This window comes from Ursus arctos, unplaced genomic scaffold, assembly GCF_023065955.2.
Source record: "Ursus arctos isolate Adak ecotype North America unplaced genomic scaffold, UrsArc2.0 scaffold_26, whole genome shotgun sequence".
NCBI classification, from domain to species: Eukaryota; Metazoa; Chordata; class Mammalia; order Carnivora; family Ursidae; genus Ursus; species Ursus arctos.
In genome coordinates, this window is record NW_026622941.1 from 43042609 (window position 1) to 43069892 (window position 27284).

Sequence of the window (27284 nt, forward strand, 5' to 3'; positions counted from 1 at the left end):
AAGGCCAATCCAGGCGGTCTCCTGCCCGCTGCTCGGCGCCCCGGCTCGCGCCGCTCTGACTGGAGGTGACTGCGCGGGGCTAGCATCTCTCCGTTCGGCCTCGGTTGCGGCAAGTGGGCCCGGCGAGCGCGGCGCGGGCTCCTGGGGGCGGGAGGGCCCTGGCCGGGCGGCCCGGCAGCGGGGCGGGGAAGGGGAAGCGGGAGAGGGGCGGGCGCCGCGCTGCGAGCCCTGAGCTGCGCCAGGCAGGGCGACGCTCGCTCGTGCGGACACATTTCTGTCCGAGGGAGCAGTTCTGGTTTGGGATATGAAATCGCCCGGCGAGCTGTGGAATTCCAAGAATCTGCGTTTCTCTCTGCCGCGTCCTGCAGAGGAGAGAGAGAAAAAGGGAGATGAGAATCTTCGGCTTCGGTCTGCTTTTGTAGCTTCGCCTCATTCTCAGATACTTAACTTTCACCTACATGGGTTTTTTTTTTTTTTTTTCCCTGCCATATTCTCGTGGGGACTCTTGGTTTCTCCAAATTTCTCTAGATCGTCCGGTGTTTTCTGCATTTAGACGTTTGCTAACTATCTATTTTACCTTATATTACTCAAAGCCGTGCATTGTATAGGAGCCTGAAACAATCAAATGGAAATCCGAGTATTTTGTCTACTAGACACCAATAGAATACACCTAGTTTTGAAGGCTTTGTTTTGGTTTTCACTTTAATCCGCTTATCCGTGTTCTGTGGACCTGGTTGAGATCCGATTGTGGTTTCCAGATGTCGATTAATCTCATCAGTGACCAGCTTTGGGTTCTCAGCCTTCTCCAGAAGGAGCTGCTGAGGTTAGCACCATAAACATAATTTTAAACCCCAACAAGATAATTCTCCGGAGTCCTCTCCCTCACTCCCAGCACACCTACTGGCATTGGCGCTGCTATCTGATGGTCCCAGCAGCAGGCTGGGCTGCTTCTGGGGTGTGGGGGTCTCTTCTGCAGTGGAAGTCTCGAGCCTCTCAGGCCAACCAAGCCCTGCTGGGGTCCCAGAGCCTCTTGCTGCGGAGACTCTGGAAGACCCCCCAAAGCCCATCTGACTTCAGAAGTCACAGGCAAGAGGAGTTCAGGCCCCCAGATTTTCAAAAGCAGGTAGTCAGATCCACATAGAGCTGAACACCTCCTGTTTTTTTGGCTCCTTCTGCCTCCTTTCTGCATCCTTCTTCTAACGGTGAGTGGAAGTGTGAGGTTGGGGTGGCTCCCAGCTCCAAGGTGGGAGGATACCCAGCATTAACAATTCTCCCATAGTCTTTCCTAGAGGAGAGGACCCCAAGTGTCTCCCAAAATTCCTGAGGAGAAAGAGCTGAGGAAGAGGAGCAGAGCAGGGGCAGGGCTGGGAAAGACAGTGGCAGGGAAACCTGTCCTTATCCCCACTTCGCCTCTACTGTAAATAAACCCCGAGCCAAAGGGCTCATCCGTCTCCTTAAACAGCCAGTAAACTTTATATGACACAATATCTAATAGTAATTTATTGGGGAGATATTGTAAATTCCAACGGTTTTAGTTAATAAAGGAGCTAATTACAGAGGGATAGGCTGTGCTTGGCCAGCTGTTGGCGAGAAGATAATACATCTGGGGGGGTGTGCGTGGTGCAGAAGTGCGTAAGTGTGGGTATTTTTGGTGTGGCTTTTTCCCTCTTGCCCCGGGTCGGGCGATTGCCTCACTCTCTGCGTTAGGTTTTATGTGATATTTTAAAAAACTAGAATCCAGCGAATAAATCTGCCCCCGCGTTTTGTCCCCCCCCCCAACCCCGAGTGGGGAAGGGGGAAGTTGGAGTTGGTGCGGGGTGGGGGGGATTCGCTGTCCCCACCCATCCCCCTGGCGGCGGCGCCCACGTGAGCTGGGTGGCCAATGGGTGGCCGGTGCAGGTTTAACTATGTTTAATGTCAGATAGCAATAAAGTAGAAGCTGCCGGTCGGGCCCCGCGGAAATGGGCGAGCATAATCTCCTGAATCCCGGGTTTGTGGGGCCGCTGGTGAACATCCACACGGGAGACACGTTCTACTTCCCCAACTTCCGCGCGTCCGGGGCGCAGCTGCCAGGGCTGCCTTCGCTGTCCTACCCGCGCCGCGACAACGTGTGCTCGCTGCCCTGGCCGTCGGCGGAGCCCTGCAATGGCTACCCGCAGCCCTACCTCGGCAGCCCGGTGTCGCTCAACCCGCCCTTCGGCCGCACGTGCGAGCTGGCGCGAGTGGAGGACAGCAAGGGTTACTACCGCGAGCCGTGCGCCGAGGGCGGCGGGGGCCTGAAGCGTGAGGAGCGCGGCCGCGACCCGGGCCCGGGAGTCGGGCCGGGGGCAGCGCTGCTGCCGCTGGAGCCGTCGGGGCCGCCCGCGCTCGGTTTCAAGTACGACTACGCGGCAGGCGGCGGCGGGGGCGACGGGGGCGCGGGACCCCCGCACGACCCGCCCTCGTGCCAGTCGCTGGAATCCGACTCCAGTTCGTCCCTGCTCAACGAGGGCAACAAGGGCGCCGGCGCGGGCGACCCGGGCAGCTTGGTATCGCCTTTAAACCCCGGCGGCGGGCTCTCGGCCAGCGGTAAGGACCCCGGCCCACTCTCGAGGCATACTCAGGACCGGACCGCTCACCGGGGCGGGCAGTGTAGGACTGAGCTAGGGCCGCCCGGGGTGACAGAATGTGTGGCAAGGAAGCGCTTCTTTAAAAAAGAAGTATGGGGGGTGGGGGGCGCCTATAAACATGTAAATATCCCCATAAAAGAACTGCAGAGAGTCCCTTTTTCGCCGACCTGCGGCTGGAGGGGGCAGGGAGCTCTGGAGAAGGGGATCCTGACAGACACTTCCCCAGGCCTCGGGTGGGGGGTGGGGACCGAGAGCTTGGTCCCTGCTCTCTAGGGCTTCTCCCTGCACCTTCGCACAGTCTCCGTTTCCTACATTTTTCCTCTTAAGAAATGCCAGTGGACCCGATTTACTCTGGCCACTTGCTCCTGTGTCCATCCTGGAGGATGTGAGAGGAAGGGGCCAGGATATCCGGGAGAAGCAGCGGTTTGGGGAGATGTGAGGGGATCGGAACACAGAAGGGTCAGAGATACTACAGGGGAGGTAGGGTTGTGGAGGCAAGGAGGAGCGAAAGGGGGAAAAGAACGATGAAGGCGGGGGAGTGGATGGGGATGAGGATCTGTGTGGAAGAGAGGAGAAGAGACAGGAGAGCAAGGGCCTGGGATTGGGCGGCAGGCCAAGGTGAAAAGGGCTGGGGAAGGACCGAGGGCATTGGGCTTGTCACCTCTTGGTCCTCTGGCCAACGCTGCCGGTTCGTCTCCACCCAGGCGCGCCCTGGTACCCGATCCACAGCCGCTCCCGGAAGAAGCGCAAGCCCTATTCGAAGTTGCAGCTGGCGGAGCTGGAGGGGGAGTTTCTGGTGAACGAGTTCATCACACGGCAGCGCCGGAGGGAACTCTCAGACCGCTTGAATCTTAGTGACCAGCAGGTCAAGATCTGGTTTCAGAACCGGAGAATGAAAAAGAAAAGACTTCTGTTGAGGGAGCAAGCTCTCTCCTTCTTTTAGGGGGCAAGACACGGGCACCGGCCCCGGACTGAGCCTGTCTTTGGCAGAGAGCAAGAGGGGGCGCTGCCTGGGACACAGTCCCCGCTTAGAACGCCGGGCATCTCTGGAGGCACTCCCTGGACATCCTCTTGTCTGTTCTGTTTGTGGTTCCCTCCCACTCACCCCCCCCCCAGGCCCTGCCAGGTCCCAGAGAGAGGGGAAGAACCCAGCCAGGGAGAGGAGAGCTGCAGGTAGGGGTAGGGACGGGGAGGGCTGAGGTGCTGGGGAGGGGCTGGTTTGCAGGGGGACTGGGGCCTTTGGCCTCGGGCTGAGGATCTGGAGGAAAGGTAACCCAGCCCCCCCCCCCCAACACTTTCCTTCCGTGGTCTTAAGTCAGCCTGCAGTAGGCAAAAGTGGGGACAGTGGAACCAAGGCTCCCAAAACTCCCAGTAGTTGGGGTTAGGAGACGGGGACGAGGAAGCAAGAGTGGAGGATCCGCGGAGAGATCGCAAGGGGTTAGGGTAGCTCTGGGAGGGCAGGGGGAAGGAAGTGCGGTTTGGGAGAACAGAGTGATCAGGAATGCTCAAGTCCACAGGGGTCTGTTCCTCCAGGCCTGGACACCAAACAGGGGGAGGTAGAACAGGGGGAGGTACAGGCGTTTGGCAGACCCGGCCGCGGACAGGGCGATCCTCAGCCTATGTCCCCTCTAGGGCAGGCTGCCCGAGAAGTCTCCTGGTCCCCTCTCCTGCCGGCGTTGCCCGCCCATTCGCCCACAGGTGTGCTGCCACCCACTCTTCCTGCCGCCTAGGCGGCTGCGGACCGGAAGCCGCAAGCGCGGGATCAGAGCTGAGCGGATGCAGCCTCGGGTTTAGTAGCCAGCCCAGGGACCCCCACCTGGCCCTCCAGGAAGCCCAAGAGGCTGTGACAGAGGCTGCGAAGCCCAGCATTGATTGGCCGGGAGAGTTTCTGGCAGCCGAGGCTACCGCCACTGATTCTCCCTTCCCCGCTGGCGTTCACGGTCACGGCCGGCCAGAGGCTGGACCGGCATAATTTACGAGGCAGGAGGAGAATCTGCCCCTAAAGGGGCTACCGGCCGCGGAGGCCCCTGCTCAGCCCGGGTTTCCCAGGCTGGTGACAATGAAGGAGGGGGGCGCTGCTGCCCCCCACACAACTCCTTTCTCTCTTTTACCCAGCCCCACTCCACCCGCCCCCCAACGTCGCCCTTTGTCTCAGGATCTGCTGCCTCCGCCTCCCCCTGGCCGGCGAGCTGCAGAGCCACCAAGTACAAGGACCAGAGCAGAAGGAGGGGCACATCCCCAGAAGTGGTTGGGAGCCAGAGTGGCTTCTTGAGCCCAGGGCCTTTTATTCATAGTCACCTCAGGCCCCAGCCCCAGCCCAATAGATCAAGGCTGGCTTAGGAGAGAGAGGCAGTGAAGAAGCCCCAGGGCACCTTCCTGCCCTCCCTTTTTATCCCTCTTGGTGAGAGTCCCTGGACCTCCCTGTCTGCTGACCCACCCTTGCCAGGAGTAAGAAGGTGAGAAGAGGGGACTGATGGGAGTTAAGCCCAGCATGCACAGTGTGAACTGGCCTGCTAGCTTGGAATTCTCCCTGCCTCTGAAGTCTCCCCTAACCCACCCTCGAATGGCAATCTACAGAGCCGCCCACTCTCCCACCAGCACACAGCTTCAGGTCCCTGTACGGGATTGAGCAGAGGCACGGGCAAACGCAGCCACAGCTGAGCCCAGCATCCCCACTGAGCCTAGGCCACTTTCCCGACTGAACTTGTAAGCAGGCAGCCTCAGGTCCCCAAATACAGCCCTGCAGAGTGGCCGTACAATCACTTGCCCTCATCCCCCACCGGGCACCTGACGCACTTCCCCACTGACACAAACTTGTTTCACCTATGGACAAGTTCGCAGAAATCAGCACCCTTCCAGCTGTCTGCACAATCCCTGATGGGCTGGCCCTGGGTATGAGGCATTCTCCCCTTTGCCTGGTCACCCATGTCCCCCTTTATGCAGCCCCTCCTGTGACCTTTGGGCTCTGGGGTACTGGATTCAAGCTTCACCACTCCAGCCTGACTCCCACAGCCTAGTAGAGAAAGGAGACCAGAACATTCCAAAAGGGGTGGGGGTACAAAGATATGCAATATTCTCTTCCTGTCGCTTTAAACTTGACTTCTGTGAGCTTTTCTGTCAATCTGTGTCCTGTTCTCTGTGTCCCTTGCTAGTACCTCGTGTAGTCTCTGTGGGTAGATGCCCTTCCCAAGTTTCTGTAAGTGTGCCCTCCTAGTCAAACGTCTGTCTTTAGCACGTTTTCCCTTTATATAGTCCTTGTACAGAGTTGCTTCATCATATTAATATTAATAATAATAATTAAAACATGACTGAATGATGATGTGATTTTTTTTTTGAGAAAGAATTTTAAAACTGAGTCCCCACACATGGTCCCCTCTGCCCAGAAAGAATGGGATCCCCATTCCTAGCAGCTCCCCCACTTGATTGTCTCCAGCTCAGGTGAATAATAAAAATAATAAATGTATAATGATAAAAGCAGAATCTGGTGCAGGGACAACAAAAATATACTAGCAACCAAGATCTGTTGATGAGCTGCTGTCTCTAGTCCCAAGCAATTACTAGCAGAGAGAAAATTGGGGAATAGAAGATTGGGGGGGGTGTAGAGGGATATCTGAGGAGTCATGGGGCCATAAAAATAATGTAGACAGCCCAGAGGAGGCCGAAACCACCTTCAGGGCCAGGAAGAGGAAGTCTAAGCTGCAGGATCTCCAAGAAGTGAAACCAGGGTAGGGGCTCAAATAGGTTGAAGCAGGGATGGCAAGAGTGCCCTGGGATATGGGGCAGGGGCTGGTGGAACCACACGTCAACCCCAGGGTCTAACCCCATGGCTTCACTCTGAGAGCACATTTCGAGCACTGCAGAATGAGCTTGTAAGGAACTAAAGACCCCTTGGAGCTGAAATAGGCTTCATCTCTCTCAGTCAGCAACCCCCTCTGGGCCTTGCCAGAGAGAGGCCCAGGTGGAAGCCAGTGTCTGGGTTCTGGCTGGCGAGCCCATGAGCCCTCTGCACCTCCATTTCACCCCTTCCTTCTGGGTGGGACATCCTCCCTCTGTCTCCACCCTTGTGCCTCTGGTCCCTGAGTTTTCTGTTCTCACAGCCTGGCTCCACTCATGGAGTCTCCTCCAGATTCTCCCTCCACCCTCTTGGGCCTGCTTTGGAATAGCAGGGGCCCTCACCGAGCCCAACGTCCAAGCCACACCTCCTGCCTTGAAATCTTTCTTTCTCTCTCTCTCCTTTTCTTTCCTTACTCCTGCAACTAGAAAAACTAACCAATTTAAATTGAATCCCATTCTCATTTTGCTCCTAACACACAGCTTGTCTTTTGCAGCTGAGGGGTTTGGGCAGGAAGGAAGATCCCAAGCTTTGGGGGTCTCTCATCCAAAGGCCCCCACAGAGTAGAGGCAAAGCTGGGGACAGGTTAGCTTCTGGCAGCCATGACCTGGGAGAGGGGCTGGGTGGTGACTGTGCCTGGGTCTGAATTAAGGTGGCAGGGGGGCAGGAGTTGAATTTCAGTGAACCCAGGCCAGAGACTACCCTCTTCTTAGGACACATCTATACAGGAAGAATTAACAGTGAAGGCGTTTCTGGCTAAAAAGAAAGGAGGGGATTTAAGGAGGTCAGGAATAACTGGCCTTTAATTTATTCCCTTGATTTATTCCCAGAGACACTGCAGACCTGAGAAAGGAGACACCTTGTTGGGTGGTGTCTACACAGGTCCCAAAACTCAATAACTGGGGAGACTGTCAGAGAAGGAAAGACACTATAACCTCCTCCTAATGGTTGAAAAACTTATTCTTTGGGTCTCTGGGTCAAAGAGAATGTCATGCTCGGAGCCTCAACCCAAATCCTCAGGCCCAGGCTGAACTCTGCATCCGGGCAAGGATTGCGTCTATTTTGCAGCTATTTGGTTTAAACCCTCAAACTACAATTTACTCCATGGACTTTAAGACAGAGAAACCCGTGTCTCTAACTGGGTCTGGAGGAGCAAGAAGTGGAGAGAGTTATCTGGATAATTCAGGTAGAAAATATTTCTGCTGTTGTGTATTTGTAAGCGTATACCATCGCTGGCCCCGGTATCCACCCAGTTCTACTTCACTCTGACCTGCATAGACACAGCTAGGGTAGTTAAAGCCTCTACCGAGCGGGCTGGAGAGGGGCCGGCAGCGCGGGGCGTGCGGATGCTAATGCAGCCGGAAACCCGGCGCGCGATCGATGGCTCAGACCCAGAGCGGAGCAGGGACCGCCAGCCCCATCTACGGACAAAGCAAACCCCCGGGACCCTGGGTTCCGGACAGGCCGGAGCCCCTGCCCATCCTCCCCGCCATTACCAGGAAAGTAGGAGCGGTTTTTAGGCCCCGGAGCCCCCAACCCTCTCTGCGCGGCGGGCCCATGGAGGCGCCGCAGAGTCCGGTGTCATTCCGCGCGCGGTGGGCTGCAGGCGCCGGCTCCCGCAGCCGCGTGGCCGCCGAGCCTTAGGCCCCCGTGGCCGCCTTCCGGCATCTGCCTCCGTCGAGACAGAGCTGCGGGTTTTCCGTGGACAAGCGTGCGGCCGGCGCCCGCCGCCCCGAACGCCCCGCACCGCCGCGGCCCGTGCTCGTGGTCGCCGCTCCAGGGGAGGCCCCGAGACAAAGGCGCGGCGGCCGCTGGTGGATGACGCGGGCGCCTGGAGCCCTCCGTGGCCTGGCCCGGTCGAGAGGGCTCTGGGAGGTCGGTGCGCGTCCTCGGCCGGCCCGGCCCCGGCTCCGGCCCCGGCTCCGGCCCCCGCCCCGGCTCCGGCTCGCCGCAGGGCCCCCGGGAGTGGAGACCCGGCGCGCCTCTCAGCCCCTGCTGCCCCGCTCGGCTCCCCCGCCCAACAGCCGCCTGCAGCTCCGGCCGCCGCCCGAGGGCCGCCGGGCCCCCGCGAAGGACGGGATGACCCCTGCTGGCCGGAGCAGTGGAGGCTGCCGAGCCCCGCCCCGCCCCGCCGCTCAGCCGTGTGCCCCCCGGGCCTGGGCGCGCCCCGCGAGTTTGTGGGAGACCTGGAAGAACAGCCCGAGTGTGAGGCGCTGCCGGGCTGCGGGAACCAGGCCTCTGCGCTAAGTGCCCTCCCTCTGCTGGGCACGCGGCGTCCCCACAGCGGCCGGCCGCCCTCCCGCGGGGCTTCTCGCTGCCCGCGGCCGAGGCTCCTAAAGCCTGTGCCGCCTGAAGGCGCCTGGCACCAGAGAGGAGCGACTGGGCTCAGATGAGACCAAACACGGCCGGACCTTCAGCCGGTGTGACCACCCGGCTGCCGGTGGGCGATCCCCTCCTCTCTGCGCCAGAGCCACTTCCTGGAGACTAGGAGGCAAGCCTTCCGTTTGTCAGTTTCCAGGTCCCAGAGTGGAGAACTTCCTTCAGGACAGGTCTGCGCGGACGGAACTCGCCGGCAGCTCCTGCTAGGAAAGTTCCCCGTGAAAGATGCATGGTCCCTATGCGGGGCCGGGGAAAGGTGTTTCAGAAAATGCACACTTGGCGGTACTGCCAACAGAACCGATGTACTGAAACAGTCTGCAGTGCACAGATATCTATATTACATGGACATACCGGGCATGGAAAATATATTTCTCTAGGAAACATACATACCGAGGCACTTTTATTTGTTTGAGAAAGCAGCCTTCGGCGGAAAGGTTACACATAGCATGGGTAAACACCACAGGTAAAGATTCATTTACATAAACGGTACACTTGCATATCTATCCTACACAGGGAATACACAGTCCTCATCTGTGTGTGTGTATATATATATATATATATATATATATATATATATATATATTCCATAGGGTGTATAAAATCATGCACGGAAAATGCATCCAGATATTAATGTGTCCACATAAAAAGTACATGGAAAATACATCATATTATTCTGTATACACAAACTGAATATCTACCCAATGTATGAAAGTATGTTCTGTGAATTAGTTTGTTTACGTGGTATGTGCCTACCAAATACATTTTAGTATATTCTTGGAGCTCACATATTATTGTATTTGTAATACGCATTTATTTGGCTATCTTACAAACAGCAGGAGGAAGCCCAGACATTGGCAACGACAATCTCCATCAACTGAGTCTCTTTTCTGTCCTGTTTTTCTATTATTTCCGTCTCTTCAAACCCCCTTCCATGTCTATATGGATTATTTATATAAGTGGTCGCCTATCTCGATTTCCCTAGTACATCTCTTGCTGGAGTCAGGGTCTATATTTAGAATCCCAAGTGCTGTTTGCATCAGGGTCTGACTGCATAATCACAGCCTGTATGGAATGAGCACTATATAATTAGGTTACCCCTGTGTCTCAGGACTTGTTCTACTAGACCTAAGATAAATATGTTAGAGAGTTACCCTGGGCTGCCAGTCAAGAAACGGGGGGAGGGAAGAGGGAAGTGCAGTGACCTGGCAAGTTGTGTAACAGGCAGTTGGGGTAAAGGCAAGTTCCAGGGTTCCTGAAAGCCGAAGTTTGTTTACATTTTTTAAAATTTATTTTTAAAATCTCCAATAGAGAAAGAGGGCATGAAGTAAAGGCTGGACCTGGTCTCCTAAGTCCCTCTCAACCCCCAGAGCAGCCCCACTCCCTCTCAGCCAACCAGGGAGAGGATTCTGGCCCACCCTCAGCAGCCCTTAGCATCCTTAATGCTGGCCAGGTCTACACAGGCAGCGGGGAAAGTTTACCCCCGTAACCCACGTTTTTCTCAACAAGATCCACTCCTAACACTTTCACAGAGGCCGTGCCGTAATAGCTTAAAGCATCTTCTGACACTGAGCTGACTCTGTTTCGGCCCCGGAAAAATGAGTCCCACTTGGGTCTTTCTTTAGTAGCTAAAAATCCGAGACCACCTGACACATGCTTATGGAAAAAATTCTTTGAAAGACAATGCACTCACACCCCGCAGGGATATTGCTTATGGGTTCCGTGTAGACACTGCCATATTTTACTGTCCAAAGGAATCAATTAATTAGTGCCTCGCCAGTCCCCGCGCCGGCCGCTGCTTGGCTGAGTGTGAGTGCAGAGATAGATGTGCGTGGCCCGCTCGCTGGTCTTGTTAACAAGCCTCGTCATAAAGATGGAGATGATAAGGAGACCAAGGAAGCCCTTGCGGCCGCGAGGGGGGGCTTCGAGGGCCAGCCCGCCGCGTGTGGGGCAGCGGCGCCCCGAGGAGCCAGAGCCCCAGCCGGCCGCCGCAACCGCTCCCCGCTCGCTCGCGGGTATCCAGCCTTCTCCCCTCCTGGGCCGTTCACGCTGGGGCTCCGATAATCCCCTCTCCTCTCCGCTCCTCGGAATTTTCCTTTTTCTTCATCCAGCCCCACATTAAGAAAAAAAAAATATTTTAATAAAAATATGTAAACCTCTGTCTGTGAGTGCCCGTCTTGCTCTCCGCCACGTTTGTTCCCAGACCTGCTGCCTCCTCCTTTCCCTGCATGACTCCGCGTCGTTCCTTTTCATCTCTGTCTGGAGCTCTCTTCCTTCTCTGGCTTCCTGGTTGCTTTTCCTACCAGGTTGGTGCTGGCTCAGGCCCCAGTGAGCTTGTAAAAAAATAATAATAATACAAATAACCCCTGGTTATCTTACGGCAGAGTTAACACCCCCTGATAAGCCAGAACCCATGGAAAAAAAAAAACAAAAACCAACCTTGGATGTAATTGCTGGTTTGGGTTGCAACACTTAATTCTGTTTATTCTCACCAATGTGCATACTTAACGAAGAGATATTGATATTAAAGGGCAGGGGGGAATTAATTTTACTTTTATAGTCATCTATTAAGAGCATGAGATGATCTGAGTCTCCTTTAAAGGGACCAAAAAAGGGGGGAGGGAGAGGGAAAGCAAGGGAGGGGAAAGGGAGAAATATGACTGAAGGCGAACAAAGATCTTTGCCTGAAGAAACAATGTAACACTAGACAGAACTATAAAGTCTGGGAATGTAACAACGCAGGACCCTCTCAACTTCCCCCATTTGGAATCCTGTCCCCTGCACTTCCTGCTGAAATCCCAATCCTGACTACACAGCAGTATTCAAGGAAGAATTCGTGCAATTATCCGGATAATTGTAGGGGGAGAAAGAGAGAGAGAGAGAGAAAGCATTTCCCTTTTATTGTCTGATCTTCTCTTGTCAGTACAGAGGAGGAGGGGGCGCTATATGGGATATGGAGGAAAAAGAGGTGGTAGGGTCTCCCAATATCACACTATGACCTACAAGATGGCTTCTCCTGAGCCAAGAAAGTCCCAGGCAGGATCTCATAGATTCTTAAGAAATTTTGAAGGCCTCAGCGATCCAGTTTCATTTTCCAAAATATTTGTTTGGTTTTACTTTGTCTGTATAGACCTGCCTCATCTAGTATTGTAATTATCACAAGTAAGCGAATAATAGATAATTATAGGGGTGTCGATAATTTTATTTATTTTATAGCCGCACAAGATATGATTAGAGTTAATGTCGGAGGCTCTGTTGGATCCTGGAAGGCAGCAAGAAGCAAGGTAGAGAGAGAGGCCTGATTGTCTTTCTTTCCTATTTTTATGTGTGTGTGAATCTCCAGAAATCCCCCAATTCTCTAAATTCCCTCCCCAGATGTCTTAAGGGAAATCTCTACAATTTTAGGCATTGGGAGCTCAGAGAAGAGCAAACAACAGTTTGGTGCTTAAATCACCTCCTTAGGCTCAGGGCCAGTAGTCTCTGCTCTCCCATGTTCCCCCACAATGAAGGACTTCCCCCTCACTTCAAGATTACTACTGTCACAGAGACTTGGCAATTTAAGCCAGTAAGAGGAAGACAGGGTCTTACCAAAACCAAGTTCATTGTCATCCCCAAGTGGGCACTGGGTCCAGAGTGAAGTCCCCTTTGATCCCAATTTGGCCTTCTTTCCTGGACCTCTTCCCCAGGGACACCTGGATGGGGGCAGAAGTCAGGCTAGGGCTGTGGAGGTTGGTTGGGATGGGGATGAGGAAAAAACTGAAAATATGGTTTCTTGTTTCTGGGATTCAAAAGACCAGAAGCCAGAAGCCTGGGGGGGTGGAGGGAGGGAGGCAAAGAGAGAGAGAGGGAGAGATTGATTGATTGATTGATTGATTGATTGTGGTAAAGAGCCAGGCAAGAGAGAGTCAAGGGAAACCATGAAACAGGAAGACAAGAATGAAAGGAATGAGTGAAAGAAATGGGGCAGGAGGAGAAACCGCAGGGAATAAAGGGAGGAAATCAAAAGGAAAAGGTAGAAGAGGAAATAAAAAGACAGAAGGAAAAAGGAGGGACATTTAAAAAGGAAAGAAAGATTTGAAAGCAAAAGAGGGGCAGGAGGGAGCCAGAGGCCAGGGTCTGCCGGCTTCCCACTCTGCCGGGCAGCCTGCAGCAGTCTGGGTGGGCGGGGGGCGCCGTGACAAAGTGAAGGTCAAGTTAGCATCGTACCTTATAAGGAAGGCGGCGGTCCTCTATTTCAGCCTTTCTTTGTGCCGGGACAAGGCCGTAGCGTTTCTAGTCTTGTAAACACTGCACTCTTTGGGGTCTTAGAAAAAAATAAAGACCCCCTTCCTTCCTTGATTGGGGGTGAGCTCCGCCGGCTGGGGGAAACAGCATACAGAGAAGTCAACTAATGAAGACTCCAGGAAACTTTTCTCTCCTTTTCTCTCTCTCTCTGGCTCCACTCCCGCCAGCTGGGGCTCCCTCCCTCCCTCCCCTTCTCCCTCCTTCCCTCCCTCCCTCTCTCTCTCCCTCCTCTTCCCAACCCAACGCCTCTTTTGCTCTCTGTATCTCGGTCTTCCGCGTCTCTTGCCAGTCTGTAACTCTGGGCTCCGTCTCTCCACACCCCCCTCCCCTACTGCAGACTTCTAAATCCGTTCCGTTCCACCAGGAAAAGGAGCAGGACGTAAGAATTGGAAAGAAAATTAGCCATCACAAAGAAAAGCTCATTTACAGCCTAAATGTCTATTAAGATTTCCTTCTGAAAACAAGGCGGTCCAGTCGGTAAGGAGGAGGAGAAGTGAGGTGGCGCCAGTGGGGAGGGCTGATGAGGTAGGAGGCTTGGATTTATTTATTTCTCAGATCCAGAGGCTGAGAGAAAGGGGGAGACGCAGGAAAGCAAGAGAGGAGCGTTCTAACCCGGCAACAAGCAAAGGAGACTGCAGCAGGCGGGACTGGGAGCAAAGCGCGGGGCCGAGGACCCGGACCTGCGGCCGCGATCCTGGAGCACGGAGCGGGCTCAGCCTAGGCCTGGGGTGCGGAGAAAGGAGCAGATCCAAAATCTTCTGGCCTGAGAAGTGGGGGAGAGGCAAGGACGGAGGGAGGCAGGGAGAGACAGAGGAAGGCGGCGCCGCAGCCCGCCAGCCGGAGGGAAAGTGAGTTCCGAGTTCTGGACCCTCGGGGGCAGTGAGGACAGGGCTGGCTGCGGGTTGGGGGCCTCGGGCGGCTCAGCTGAAGGCCAAGGCACCAGAGGAAGGAAGCTGAAGTCGAATCCTTGATCCTTTCCCTGCAGGGTAGCACTGGGGGAGAGAGGGAGGGAGAGAAAGAGAGAGAGAGAGAATATAGCCTAGGGGTGTCTGTGAAGGGCTCCCCTCGTTTTTCCTGGCCCTGATGGCCTGTTTTCTCCTGCTCCTCTCCACATAGCCCCCTTTCGGCCCAATCGTTGCTGTTTAAATGGGAACTCTAATGGCGAAGGAAGGGAGGAATGCTCAGAAAGCAATTCTGGGGACTTCTGGTTCAATCTGATACTCCACAAAGCCCCAGTTTTGTCACCTCTGTCCTTCTCAGCTGGAAACCAGCCTCTCGGATCAGTGCGCTCCCAGTTTCCCTCCTGGCTGAGGTGCCTTAGGGCTACTAGGGACCTGAAGTGGGACCTGACCCCCAGGTAGGAGCCCCTCCCAGCACAAGGGGTGGTCAGTGGCACACCCAGGCCTCAGGGCCGAGAGCCCCCCCACCCCGCATCCTGATAATGAAAAACAAAGGGGGAGGACTTGATTATTTCTGATGGTGTTAAAGGATCCAGGCTTAGAAAAACAGCATCTGACCCTGAGATCTAAGGTGATAGGCGTCTCTCCCACAGACATTTAATCTGGGCAAATGTCCTACTGCCTGTGTTCCAGGGGCTGAGGAGGTGGCCAGGGTGAGGACCTTGGCTGCCAGAAAGCCCCAGGGAGGGAGCGGCAGGCCGGCTTTGGTATTATGGAGAGTTGTGCGGAGAGTATTTTAAAAAGGTCAGAATGAAGTGGGGAGGCCCTTTCTGATGTCCCCCTCAGCTCTGGGAAGGGGAGCCCCCGGAAGTGAGGGAGTTTATGAGCTGGGACATTTCCCCCTAATGTGGGAAAGACAGAGATAGCCAGACCTCATCCTGCAAAAATGTGTTTCGTGCCTGTGACAGAAAATTGGTAGCTGTTTGGGAGATTTCCGGACCTTTAGGGGGTAGAGCAGGGCCAGACATTCTGGGGGAAGGCAGAGGCTGAGGTGTGATTTAGGGTAAGTGGAGGAAGCTGAGGGAGCAAGACTAGAAACGTATCACCCAAATCTATTTCCTCAGAGAAGCCAGACACACACACACACACACACACACACACACACACACACACACACAATGGGCTCCAATATTGAAAAACACCAGATGATCTCCTTCGAAGGGACATAAACAGGCCAAGCGGATGCAGGTTAATAAAACCTGCAAAAACCCAGACAGGAACACTTAAAATGCCCAGAAACAAAGCACACCGTGACAAATTCTCACCCAACACACAAGTCCATGCACCAGAATGTTCCCAGGCACAGAGAGACCCTCCCCGGCCTGGGCCTCCCCACTTGGATGCTCAGGTGTACCCGCCCAGCTCCAGGAGCACACAAATGCCTGCACTTCCCTAAACCTACCCACAGAAACCCCGGGGGGCAAGGGCAAGCGCTCAGCGGCCCCCACACACCCCAGAGCCAGACCCGTGTCTCCTGAGCCTCAATAATGCACGATCCATACCCGGAGATGAAAGTCTAGACAATAGATGGCTGTTTATGACAACGGGGCTCTCCAAGTTTGGAGCCAGGCGATAAATCTCTGGTGAATCTTCCTGTAACTCAACTTCTGGCTGTAGTGACGAGAGAACCACGGAGACCACAGAGAGAAAAGCAGCAAAATGGGAGAGACTTTTAAATCGTGAGCAGAAGGCGACTTCCCCGCTGGGGCAGGAGAGTGCAGGCGGCCACACTCGCCCCACATGGCGCGTCCACACTGTGGAAGCTTTCGGATCAAGCTTCAGCACACAGGCGAGTCAGGTTTCCCGGCCCCCCTGGAAATCGGGGCGAAGCGTAGAGGCAGATGGTGGGGCCTGGAGACTGGAACAGACCCACAAACCATTCTTGCTGCAGGCAAAGGGTCTTTTTTTCCTGGGTGACCAGAATCTTCCTGCTATGTGTCACCTGAATTTTTTCACCCCCGTCCCCCTCTTCTCCCTAGTGTTCTCTCTCTCTCTCTCTCTCTCTCTCTCTCTCCCCCTTCTCCTTTTCCTTTTTGGATTGATGGGCTGTTCCCTTTTGCATTTTCGAACCAGGCGTCTGATTACAAGTAAAGAGCCGCTGAAGTTCATCTCATAAAAATGCCGCGAGCTCCTTTGATCTGCGCGGACTGGGTCCGAGCCTAAGTAGGCGCTAAAGCCAGGGAATGGCGGCTCGGGCCAACTGGCCTCCACACGGCGGCGGGGAGACCAGAGATCCGGTGGCCCAACAGGGCGATCACGCCCAGAAAAGACGTTTCTGTGCGGCTGCAACTGGGTCTGGACACCAAAGTCCAATAGCAGCGGCTCCAATTCAGACTGCTTTAAGACATTTCCTTCATTTTAGAGCATTTGGTGAGGGGCCCAGTGAAACTGGCTCATAAAATGGGACTTTTATGGGGAGAAATGGGGTCGTGTTGCTAGCCTCCTGGGACAATCCCTCAGTGGAGGAAGGTGGGTGGGGCTGCGGGGGCGGAGAAGCTGCCCTTCTCCCTCCCCCTGTCACTTCCAGGGGCCGAGGAACCTCGGAGCAGCGTCCACCCGCTTGGGTGACCTGACTTGGGTCCTTGGGCTTGGGGTGACGGCCAGAGCTGAGGAGAGGCGGAGGCCGAGAACCAGCAGTCTGACCCTCCGACCCAGTTCTTTGGCTGGGGGTGGGATGTGTCCCGGGTGCGGGGTAAACCGCTGGCCTGAACGTCCCCAAGCACACTAGAGGGATTATTAAATGCCTCGGATTGCTCTAAGACGTGCAAGAAGGCACCAGCAATTTCTAGTGAGGGCTCATCCTTGCGGGCCAAGCCTTTGAGCGCCGAGGTTGTCCACACGCCCACTGCTCATCTTACTGACTCCACACGGGACTGAACTTAGAGTCCAAGCCCACCGGAGCTCTAAGAGTTCTTCTTTCTCCTGTCTGGCTTTCCCTCCCGGTGCACGGTCTGTGGGATGGGCCCCTTTCCCCGGTTACCCCAATCTGCTCTCTAGAATCGGGAGGTGGACAAGCTGCAAGGCCGGCCAGCGCTGCGTGTGGGGGCTCCCATGCGGGGATTCAGAATTCAGGAGATACTGCCCCCTTCTGAAGCCACCTCTGGTGTCCACGTGTGGCAGGGAGCGTCGCTCGAGTCTGTTTTGGTCCTGGCCAGAGTACCACATCAGCGGCCGGGACCGCGGCTGCCTGGTAGCGGCCAGGCTGGCGGGTGGGCGGGAGGTGCTGACCGAGGCCACCAAGAACCAGTGAGCTAGGCTGGATGGCCCTGCCCTGGGGAGTTTCAGGTGAAAGATGGGACTCCAGGATTGTGGAAGGGCCACAGGCACTCATGAGATGGGGGAGGGGAAGCCACCTCCTGCCAGGGAGCGGGGCTTGCCAGGGCTCTTAGGAACCGATTTGGGACCACAGCTGAGTCTCATGCTGAGGGGATGCACTGATGCCCTGGGGCGGAGCCAGGGGCAAGGGCCACAATCTATGCTTTGGAGTGGTCCTGGACCGGGTTGGGCAGGGAAGTGGCCAGCCCACTCTGTGGGTATTTTTGCCCATCAATGCCTTGCTGACCTCAGTGTCCAGAGCCTTCTTTCCCTGACCCCAGCAGCAACCACCGGTTGCTGGGATTTTTAAAAAGTTGTTGAAAAATTAAAAGTCAGACCAAAACTAGGAAAAAAAAAAAAAGAACTTCATGCCTTACTTTTAGGGGGAAGAATATTAATTCTCAGAAGCCTCTGTTAGGAGACCCTAGAGTTTCCTGGACATCAACTTCTTTGACATTCTTTCTTGCCTTCTTTTTTGTTTCAAGGAAATAAAGCCGCCAGTGGCTCCTTGCAGCCGCCTGGCTCACTTTTATGGTGGCCCTGGAATAAACTTTGGTGGTCAAATTCAAGTGCTCAGGCCCACAGCTGGCTCCTCACAGGAAGCATACCCCTCCCCACTGTCGGCTCAGCAGTACAGAATTTGCCTTGGGGGCTTAGGCCCCACAATGCCCTGGAGACCAGGATGGAGAAGGAAGCAGGGCCCTGGGACAACTGGGAAAAGCCAAAGCCAAGACTCTGAGCCCTTATCCCCACCTCTGCAAGGGATCCCGGTACCTCTCACTCCCCTCTTGCTGGTTCCTATCACTGTTCGGGGAACATTTTGCCTCCAATAAACTTGAGTTTAACGAGGTCAGCACGAACCCCATAAAAGCCATAGTTCATAGTTCCCCATCATTATAATTAAAAACGCTAGCCCCAGGTCACCCTATAAAAAGAGGTAGAGGAAGGAGGAAAAGCAACAGAGTTTTCTTCTTGCAGTTTTCTTCTTCTCATTGATGGCAAAGCCCCACACTTTAGCAAAGCCCCAATCTAGTTCTCTTGCCGTCATTTAAGATCTGGCCAAGACTAAAGAAGGGCTCAGGGAGTATGGCCCAGCAAAGAGTGGGTAGAGGGGTGCTGAAGGTCTATCCTTGAGTATTCCAGAGCCACCCCCAGAATGGGGCTCATGGCCAATGTGGCTTCACTCCAGGTGAGCATCAAAAGACTGAGCAGATCTGGGGAGGCAGGAGGATTGAGAAGGAACGGATTTGGGGAGTTGTAGTTGGGGACGGGATACGATTTTTTGTGTCTTCTCCGTCTGGTTTTGGGGCCTCAGTACCTCCCAAGCTCAGCAAGGAAAAATCAAATCCAAGTAATATTTTTAAAGTAGAAATCAATTTTAGCCAAGAGTTAGGGATAAAAAGAGGGTTTGGGACATTTCTGGCTTTTCCTGAGTCCTTGTGGGCTTCAGTCCCCCCCTCCTACCTGAACAAATCATGCTCTAGCAGCCCCTCCTCGGTCCAAGGTTGCTTTCTGCTTACGACTGCTCCGGCCCCTTGGATCCATTCCAGAACCTCTCAATAAAGTGATTCTCAGCTGCCTAGATGTGTCCCACGGTGCCCAGAGGGAAGGGAGGCAAAGGAGGACAGAACCACTGAGTCCACCTCTTGGGCCACAGCTATGTAGGCAGCTAGTGGACATGGAAGAGGCCAGAGAAGGGCTGAGAAATGGGAAAGAGGCACCAAAGCCTGCCTACAGCCAGCCCCCTGGGAGCAGGGCTGGGGGGCCTCCATTAGGGAGTGGTCCTTGGCCCTGCCCTGCCCACCCAGGTTCCTCAGCTCCCTTCCACTCCCCCCCAGTCTGTCCAGCAGACACACCTGGCCCCACTGCCCGCCTCCCAGCCCCAAATCATTCAAGGATAGGAGCCCCCAACCCAGCTCCTCCCATATTCTCCCTGGACCCTGACTCCGGGCTTCTTTTCAGCCCCCAAGCTGAGGCTGAGCTCCCAACCCAAAGGACCCCCAGACAGAGAAAATAAATGGCTCTCATTCCGATCTTTATCTTTGGGGTTTGAGATTTCAAAATCCACAGTGGATGTAGCTTTCTGCACATTGATTGACAATAAAGGCAGGCATGAAATATTCACCCAGGGCCACTCTCTCATACTAAATATTTAACACAACATTAGAGAAGGTTTTTCCCAGACTTCGCCAGGCACCGGCTGGGCGGCTGGCGCACTGCTTACCACTCGTTTATGACTAATCTGAGTCCCTAGCCGCAGGCAGCACAGCAAGCCAGACAAAGTTGGGACACTGGCTTGCTGCTGGGCTGCCTCACCTTTGGAAAACTTCACATACTCTTCTGAGGAGTCTCTCCAAAGGGGAAAGAGAGTCTTGACATACAGCCCTGGCCAAGAAAAGAATGGACTTCTTCAAACTCTTGTAACCAGGCTCTGGCCCTCTGCGGGTTGGTGGGGTAAGAGTCCCTGAGAGTTGGGGGGAAGGATTCACATCTCTCGCGGAACCAGGTGGTGGGGAAAGAGGTCTTCATCCCCACCTCAGTCTTGGGCTCATCACGGGGAGGAGGGAAGACCCCCATACGTTGGAGCCCTCCTCCTTTCCCCAGTCGTGGTGGGGGGGAAGAGCAACAGCTAGAAAAATATACAATTACCCCCTCCCAGCCACCACCCCCCGCCCATCCCACCACCCACCCCACACTCCAACCCTCTCTCTCCTCCTTTGCTCGCTCTGTGGAATGGAGAGGAGGGGAGTGACGAGAGAAAAACGAATACAAATCTGCAATTGATTTTCATAATGTTTCTGCGGTGTTTGCAAACCAATCGCCTGAACGTCCCCATCTTACCTAAGAGAGAACCCCTCCTACGTCTGCGAAGTGCTCCGAACTGATATATGACAATATCTACTTTGGATCACGTGCTCGGGGAGAGAGACTAAGACGGATAACGCGTCATCTCGCCTTCCCAAATTTTCCCCCCTCGCTAGATCGGGTCCAAAACCTCCATCTGGAGCCGGCAGGAGAAGAGAACGATGTTTAACTCGGTCAACCTGGGCAACTTCTGCTCGCCGTCGCGCAAGGAGAGGGGCGCTGATTTCGGCGAGCGAGGGAGCTGCGCCTCCAACCTCTATCTGCCCAGTTGCACTTACTACGTGCCCGAGTTCTCCACGGTCTCCTCCTTCCTGCCCCAGGCCCCCTCTCGTCAGATCTCCTACCCCTACTCAGCCCAAGTGCCCCCGGTCCGGGAGGTCTCGTACGGCCTGGAGCCATCCGGCAAGTGGCACCACCGGAACAGCTACTCCTCCTGCTATGCGGCGGCCGACGAGCTCATGCACCGGGAGTGCCTGCCTCCGTCCACGGTCACCGAGATCCTCATGAAAAACGAAGGCTCCTACGGCGGCCACCACCACCCCAGCGCCCCGCACGCAGCCCCCGCCGGCTTCTACTCTTCGGTCAACAAGAACAGCGTCCTGCCTCAAGCCTTCGACCGTTTCTTCGACAACGCCTACTGCGGTGGCAGCGACGCGCCTGCCGAGCCCCCCTGCCCGGGCAAGGGCGAGGCCAAGGGGGAGCCTGAGGCGACCCCGGCCTCGGGACTGGCGTCCCGGGCTGAGGCGGGGGCCGAGGCCGAGGCCGAGGAGGAAAACACGAATCCCAGCTCGTCCGGTTCAGCCCACTCCGCGGCCAAGGAGCCGGCCAAGGGAGCCGCCCCCAGTAGGTAGCAGCGGCCGGGACGCAGGCGGGCAGCGAGGGAGGGAGCGCGAGAGGGAGGGCGAGAGCAGGGGGGAGGAGAGGGGAGCGGGGACGGCCTCGTGTTTTGGGTCAGTCCGATTTTATGTGGAGTTTTATAAGCATTCAAAGGATTTTATTATAACCTACAAAGCCCTCTCTCCCAACGACTCGACTTTTTACGATGGAGAAGGGGTGGGGAGGGAGGGAAAAGGGCTCTTTGGAAAAGCCGGGAGAACCCCCCTCCCCGTTATCTCCCTCGGTCTGTGAAATTTTTAAAAGCGCCACCATCGCGAGCGATATTAACTTTGATCGTGAACTTAGAAGAGCATTTAAGGAAGGATGGGGAGCCGGGCTGCCGGGGGGTGGGACGGAGGGGAGGGGTGGAGGGGGAGAAAGGGGAGGGCGAGGGAAAGACAGGGAGAAACTCAGACAGGGGGAGTGGTGGGGGAGAGGCAACGGAGCAGAACCTGAGACCGGAGAGGCCAGCCAGGACTGCTCTGCTGCTTTTCAAAACTATTTTTGAAATGTTCAAACTGTGTGTTCACGGGTCCTTGATCAGAACCCCAGCGAGCCGGGGTCACGGCGACAGGGGGCGGGGAGAGGCGGCTCAGGGTTCTTCGCGGCTCCAGGCCGGGTCTGGGGTCTCCCTGCGGTCCGCGGCCTCGGCGCCGGCCTAGCCCCGCAGCGTGGAAGGCGCGGCCCGCCCGGCGTCCCGGGGCGCCAGGGCCCACGGAAGCGGCTCGGTGTCTCTGGGGCCTGCTCGCTCGCCTCCTCCCGGTCTCCCACGGCTCTCGCCGCTCTCGCTTCTTGGCGCCTGTTCCCCGCGGTCCCCCAGATGTCCGGGGAGGGGCGGGTGGGTGCTCACAGCCCCTGGGAGGGCCGCGCAGGAAGGGGCCGAGGCCGAGGCCGCGGCCGAGCCGGCGGGTCCCCGGGACGCACTTGGCCCGGCCGGCTTCCCTCTCCCCCGGACCCCTCCAGCCCAGCCGGGGCTCTCGCCCGAGGGGAGGGGCGCCGACCCCGCGGCGGCCGGGGATCGGAAGAGCCGGACCTGGCAGGGGGTCCCGGGCTGGCCCCGGCACTGCGGCCCGAGCGCGGAAGGCGCGCCGGCCTGGCGGGAGGGCTGCCTGGCGGAGGGGCTGGGAGAAGGGCCGCGGAGCGCTCCGCGGGCTGGGGTCGCCCGGGTCTCACGTGTCTCTCTCCCCTCTCCTCGCACTTGCCCCCTCCCCTCCCCTCCCCTCCAGACGCCCCCCGCACCCGCAAGAAGCGCTGCCCTTATTCGAAATTCCAGATCCGGGAACTGGAGCGAGAGTTTTTCTTCAACGTGTATATCAACAAAGAGAAGCGGCTGCAGCTGTCCCGGATGCTGAACCTGACGGACCGACAAGTGAAAATCTGGTTTCAGAACAGAAGGATGAAAGAAAAAAAACTAAGCAGAGACCGGCTGCAGTATTTCTCGGGAAATCCTCTGCTGTAACCGCAGACCGGGCCCTTTTCGGGGAGGGGGGGAAAGGGGGAAATTATTTTATTTTATTTTTATCTTTTATTTGCTAACTCGCCTTCCTTCCGCGGGTGGAAAACTGGACCGTGGCCAGGGCTGGCCCCCACTGCCGTCGCCCGCGCTTCTTTCTGGAACCTCCTTCACCTTCCGTCTAACTCGCTGTGGGACAGGGACCGGGCCTGGAAAGAGGGTGAAGGGACGTGTCTAACCCACAGCGAGTGGACATCGTTGGCGCAGAGGCCAAGACTCTATTTAAAAGAAAACACACCTCGCGACAATGTCTTGCTGCTCGGATTGGGTGGGGGAGGGGCGAGAGTAGTGGGCGCCTGAGCCAACAACCCTTGAACTAAAAGCCTTCCCTTGCCCAAGTGATAAGATCTGCTAAGACACTGCGTCTGCGAGGGGAGACTTCTTGGGCTCCCCACCCCTACCCCACCTCGCCCCACTGCTAGGGGGCAGCTAAATGTGATCCAGCCTTGCTGTGAAATTTCTGTACCTTCGACCTGGTGTTAGGTGTGCAAAGTCCGTGTCCTACCTCCGTCTGCGCCCAGGCCCCGGCCTGAGCCTAGTTGTTCTCCCTGTGAACGTGTAGAGCCCTCCTTTGAAATTTCTTAACTGGTGCATTGAGGTTTCCTAACCTATTTCCAAGCCGTGCCCCACTCCATGGATTTATAGCTATAGTCTATACAGTTGTTACCTCCCTTTTTTTTTTTTAAGGAAAAAAAAAAAAGATTAGGGTGGAGGAGGCAGGCGGGAGGTGGAATTGGGCGCCTCCCCCATGCTGGGGCCTGAATTTTTGTAAATAAATTTCACAAGCATTTCTTTCTACCCAGAGGGGATGGGGTGGGGGGGAGGACTCGCCTGGAATGAGATTCAAATAACCCATCTCTCTCCATGAGCGTGAGTGCGCGTGTACGGGGGCAATCCCCCATCCTGCTCCCAGCCCAGAGGGATTGCTGTGAATTTTTTTTTGTGGCAAATAAAGATATTTCATTCTGTTCAATATTATGATTTTATTTGACCCTTTTATTAGCCCCTCTCCTCTTAAAATCCTCAGTGCTCCCAAGGCGGAGGAGGGGGATGGTGGGTAGAGCCCAGCTGGCAAGGACAGGCATGTGAAGGTGAGGTAGGCCCGAGCTGGTGGGCCTGCACCCTCTCTCCGCTCGCAGGCCAAGAGCGTGGCGGTAGCTGTCTCCTGCTCTCCAGCTGAGGACATTCCACGGCTCCTCTTAAAGCTCTCCTTTCTCACGTGCGGCTCGAGCTGCGTTCAAACGCCCAGCAACGCTTTCCGTTTAAGTATACGTTTGTTGTGGAGTTAATTGTAACCATCATCGAATTTAAATTTATAGGAATTTTCTTGGCTCCACCGCCCTCCCGCCAGATGTCTCCGTCTGTTGCAGTTAAATGTGCAGGGTTGAGGGTAGGGCTTTCTTTCTTTCTTTTTTTTTTTTCTCTATGAGAAGACTGTATTGGAATTTTTATATACAGTTTCGAAGGAGGGAGGGGAGAGGAGGAGAAACCAGCCCCCTCCCTTTCCTCACCGAGGCTGGCCCCTGAGGGTGGGAAGGTGGGGCTGGGCCCCTTCCCCCTCAAGCACAAATGGCCAGGCTCCTCCAGACGCAAAAAGACGCTAGACTGGGGCCACCCTGATGTTTGTACCTTGGGTCTCCCAGAGTAGAAAGCCCCAGAGATTTGTTTTGGAAGGGGTTGGCATGCGGTGGGGCACTGCGTAAGGGGGCGACCCATGGGGACATCTGTCGTTGCTGCATGTTTTTTTTCTGTGAGAAGATAACCATAGTCCTTTCAAGCGTGTTCAGCAGGGCACTCCAAATTCGTTATTTAGGGGCAAAGATCTGGAACCAGTTTCTCTCATCTTTTCCCTCTCCTTGGAACCGTTGTTATATAATTCAAAGAAAATGCTTTTGTCAATACGATTCTGTGGAATGACGGACGAAAGCACCCCGGTAGTGGACAATCACATCTCGGCTCCGTCGTTGTTTGTGGTGACAGGGGTCCGTACCGCTTAGCTAGCTGAATCTGTAATTTGTGAATGTGAGTCTTGAGACCCAGTCTGAAAGCTAAGGTGTACATACGGCCCCACGATTCCCTTATGTGCCCACACACGAGTGTTTTCAGTTGGTGCCCGTGTGCACATGAGAAGGAATCTTACATGTATGCTTTCTGTCTGTGCTATGGAGTAAACCTGACCCGTGCACATCTAGGGCTTGTGTCCTCTGTGGTGTGTAAGCACTGGCCGTGTTTATGAGTGTCAGCAAGAATGCAGCTGAGGGTGCCGTGTGTGTGCGCGCGCGCACACGCACAAGACCTCTCTCCTATGATATGTATCCCCTAGTCATATCAAAGAATATCGGCATGCTGGCCATGTTTCCTATAAAATAAGGTGGGGATAACTCTGGTGAGCAAACCTGTTTGTAGAGCAAAATGTTAATCTCCAAGTGGATTCCGATTTTGCAGAAAAATATCTAAACCCTACAGCTACCACTTGCCCTGCGATATGCAGCCCAGAAAAGATCTCCGGCCCCAGAAGGGATTTCGGAAGGCCGGGGGTCATAGTGAAAGAAAAACATAGGCTTCTGTGACCCAGGCCCAGGAACCTGCCCGTCCTCGGCCACCCTCTAAAAAGAGAAAAAAGGGGTCTCTGTCCCCCAAACAAACCCATCTTCTGGCCCCTGGGATGTCCAACCCCCCTTGCCGGTCAGGGGCACTCTGGGCTCAGCTCCCTGGGTAATCCCCTCCAGCCGAGGAGCTGCCCGGGAACAAAAGATCTTCGTCTAGACGCCGCCATAAAGCGCCCCCCGTGCCTCTAAACCCAGTTTCATTTCGGCCTTAACGACCCAGTCTGGCCTGTGTTAGAAAATGCTTCCGCTCTAAATAGTAAACAAACCCACAGTGGAAGGTCTTGCTCCCCCAACACACCCCAGACCCCACGCCATTACCCTCTTGCCCCGCATTTCCCCCCTCTTCTCCTCCAGCTTTTCTCAGCTTCCAGCTCCCCAACCCCCTCCTCCCCCCACCCCAGTAAATAAACCCGAGGCCGAGTTCAAAGTTTCTCGGAGCTAAGGAGGAATGTTGGTTGTAAAAATCCAAGTTTATAGTGCACGTGGGAGTTTACAAGGGTATTAAGTGGTGTGGGCTGAGAGAGAGCACTATGGGCCCCTCCTCCTCCCACTATGGGCTTTAGGGGTACAGGGAGAACCTTGGGGACTTGAAAGGAGAAATGGCTTGGAGCCAGTCTTGTGTTTGGGGTTTCTTTGTCCCTCAGACCCCTGGGTTGCCGAGGAATGGGGATGCAAGGGCCCCTTAGAAGACAGCTCAGGCAGGCGCCTCTGAGAGCAAGGCCACAGGTTTTAGGCTTCCCAGGTGGAGAGGATGGGCAGCTCAGATTTGGGCAAGCAAGAAAGTTACAGACCAGGTGTCTGAAAGATGCACAGACATGTGGATCCTAGAGCCCGTCCTCAACCAGGGGGAGAAAAACTACCTGGGGCTAATTTCTCGAGTGGGCTGAAGGCAGAGGGGGATTTTCTCACCAGAGCAAAGAAGAACTTTGAACTTCAAGAAGTCAAGGGCGCCACCCCTTCCCTTTCCCCGCCCCCTCTCAGGAATCCGTAGGGCAATTCTGTCTGGGCCAATATTCCCTCAAGGGGGCAGTCCCTGGGGTTTCCTGGTGCCCCAGGGCTGGATAATACTGTTTGCTGAACCCTCCCTGATCAGAGCCCGCCAGAACCGCGTGCACGCGACTACACTCTTTATTATTCATATAAACCTTCGGAAAAGGCAACGCCCGGGAAGTTTTTATAACTTTGTTTGGCATAAAAGTTTTACAAGATTCCTCCTCCCTTTTTAAAAAACTTTAAGTTTTGGTCTTGCCCTGGAATGAAACCTCCAGATCTTTAGGAGGGTGTGGGGAGAGAGGTTCTGGGGCCCCGGTGGGGGAGATGGTGGCGTCTGAAGCTGCCTCTCTCTGCCTAAGGCAAAACAAGGCTGAAGATCATAGTCAATCTTTTCCTGAGGCCCACCTTGGACTGAGCTTTGGGGGCTGCCAGCTCACAGAAGTTACAGGCCTGCAAGAGAGTCCTGGCCGCTGGGCTCTTGAGACAGACCCTTGCAGACTCCCAAAGTTGGGCAATGTCAGCAGGACCAGACCTTCCCCATCACTCCCTCTTGTTCTCCTGCAGGCATCATTCCCTCTCTCTCTCTCTCTCTCTCTCTCTCTCTCCCCACACACACACACACAGCCCCAAACACTCCCTCAGCCCACTACACAAAGTAGAGACCCATCCCCTTGACTCAGACCGCTCATTTGGGAGAGTCTACACACACAGCCTTGCGTCCCCGTTTCTTGCCAAGTCCACGCTGGGTTTGAAGAAAGACAGAATTCAAAACGCCAAGAAATTCCTGCCCAGACGTTCCAGAGGTTGCAAGACCTAAGGAGGAGGGCCGGCAGGCTGCAGTCCGGAAGCTCAGAGAACAAAGGTGCCCATGTGGGGACATGGCTCTGGGTTGCTAAGCCCACGGCTGACCCCCTAGGATCTTGACCCCCATCTGGGACTGACAGAGCCCCACTCCTTCCTTTCCCCTGACTCCAGCCTTGGGGACGCCATTGCGGCTCAAACTGAGGCTATTTTAATGTTCAGCTCTGGAGGTCAGGACAAAGATGGAGCGAC

The 27284-nt window shown here is 55.4% G+C and overlaps 2 protein-coding genes and 1 long non-coding RNA gene across 6 annotated transcripts; 2 read left to right on the plus strand and 1 right to left on the minus strand.

Annotated features, from left to right (window-relative positions):
- Nucleotides 1-1931: 1931 nt before the first annotated feature.
- HOXC12 (homeobox C12) lies at nt 1932-5926 on the plus strand. The gene is made up of 2 exons (XM_026501699.4): nt 1932-2568; nt 3314-5926. Exons 1-2 carry the CDS (start codon nt 1962-1964, stop codon nt 3550-3552), a joined length of 846 nt encoding a protein of 281 aa, XP_026357484.2. The 5' UTR covers nt 1932-1961; the 3' UTR covers nt 3553-5926.
- Nucleotides 5927-8990: 3064 nt separating this feature from the next.
- LOC113257534 (uncharacterized) lies at nt 8991-21004 on the minus strand. 4 transcript variants are annotated; one of them, XR_007189436.2, is made up of 5 exons: nt 20627-21004; nt 13024-13175; nt 12406-12509; nt 11023-11150; nt 8991-10918 (listed from the first exon to the last, which is right to left on the minus strand). It is a non-coding gene; the product is annotated as an uncharacterized LOC113257534 (long non-coding RNA). The 4 variants fall into 4 exon arrangements; XR_006409876.3 differs by lacking the exon at nt 20627-21004 and adding an exon at nt 13782-13879; XR_006409875.3 differs by lacking the exon at nt 20627-21004 and adding an exon at nt 13529-13618.
- Nucleotides 20077-23846, plus strand: HOXC11 (homeobox C11). The gene is made up of 2 exons (XM_026501698.4): nt 20077-21083; nt 22343-23846. The coding sequence occupies exons 1-2, from the start codon at nt 20402-20404 to the stop codon at nt 22573-22575; spliced, it is 915 nt and encodes a 304-aa protein (XP_026357483.1). The 5' UTR covers nt 20077-20401; the 3' UTR covers nt 22576-23846.
- The last annotated feature ends 3438 nt before the right edge of the window (nt 23847-27284 follow it).

Excerpts from the sequence above, each read along its gene's own strand:
- HOXC12 (XM_026501699.4), top strand. The coding sequence starts at position 1,962 with ATGGGCGAGCATAATCTCCTGAATCCCGGGTTTGTGGGGCCGCTGGTG. Across the intron at positions 2,569-3,313 it reads CGGCGGGCTCTCGGCCAGCG|GCGCGCCCTGGTACCCGATC; the intron begins GTAAGGACCCCG and ends GTCTCCACCCAG.
- HOXC11 (XM_026501698.4), top strand. The coding sequence starts at position 20,402 with ATGTTTAACTCGGTCAACCTGGGCAACTTCTGCTCGCCGTCGCGCAAG. Across the intron at positions 21,084-22,342 it reads GGCCAAGGGAGCCGCCCCCA|ACGCCCCCCGCACCCGCAAG; the intron begins GTAGGTAGCAGC and ends CCTCCCCTCCAG.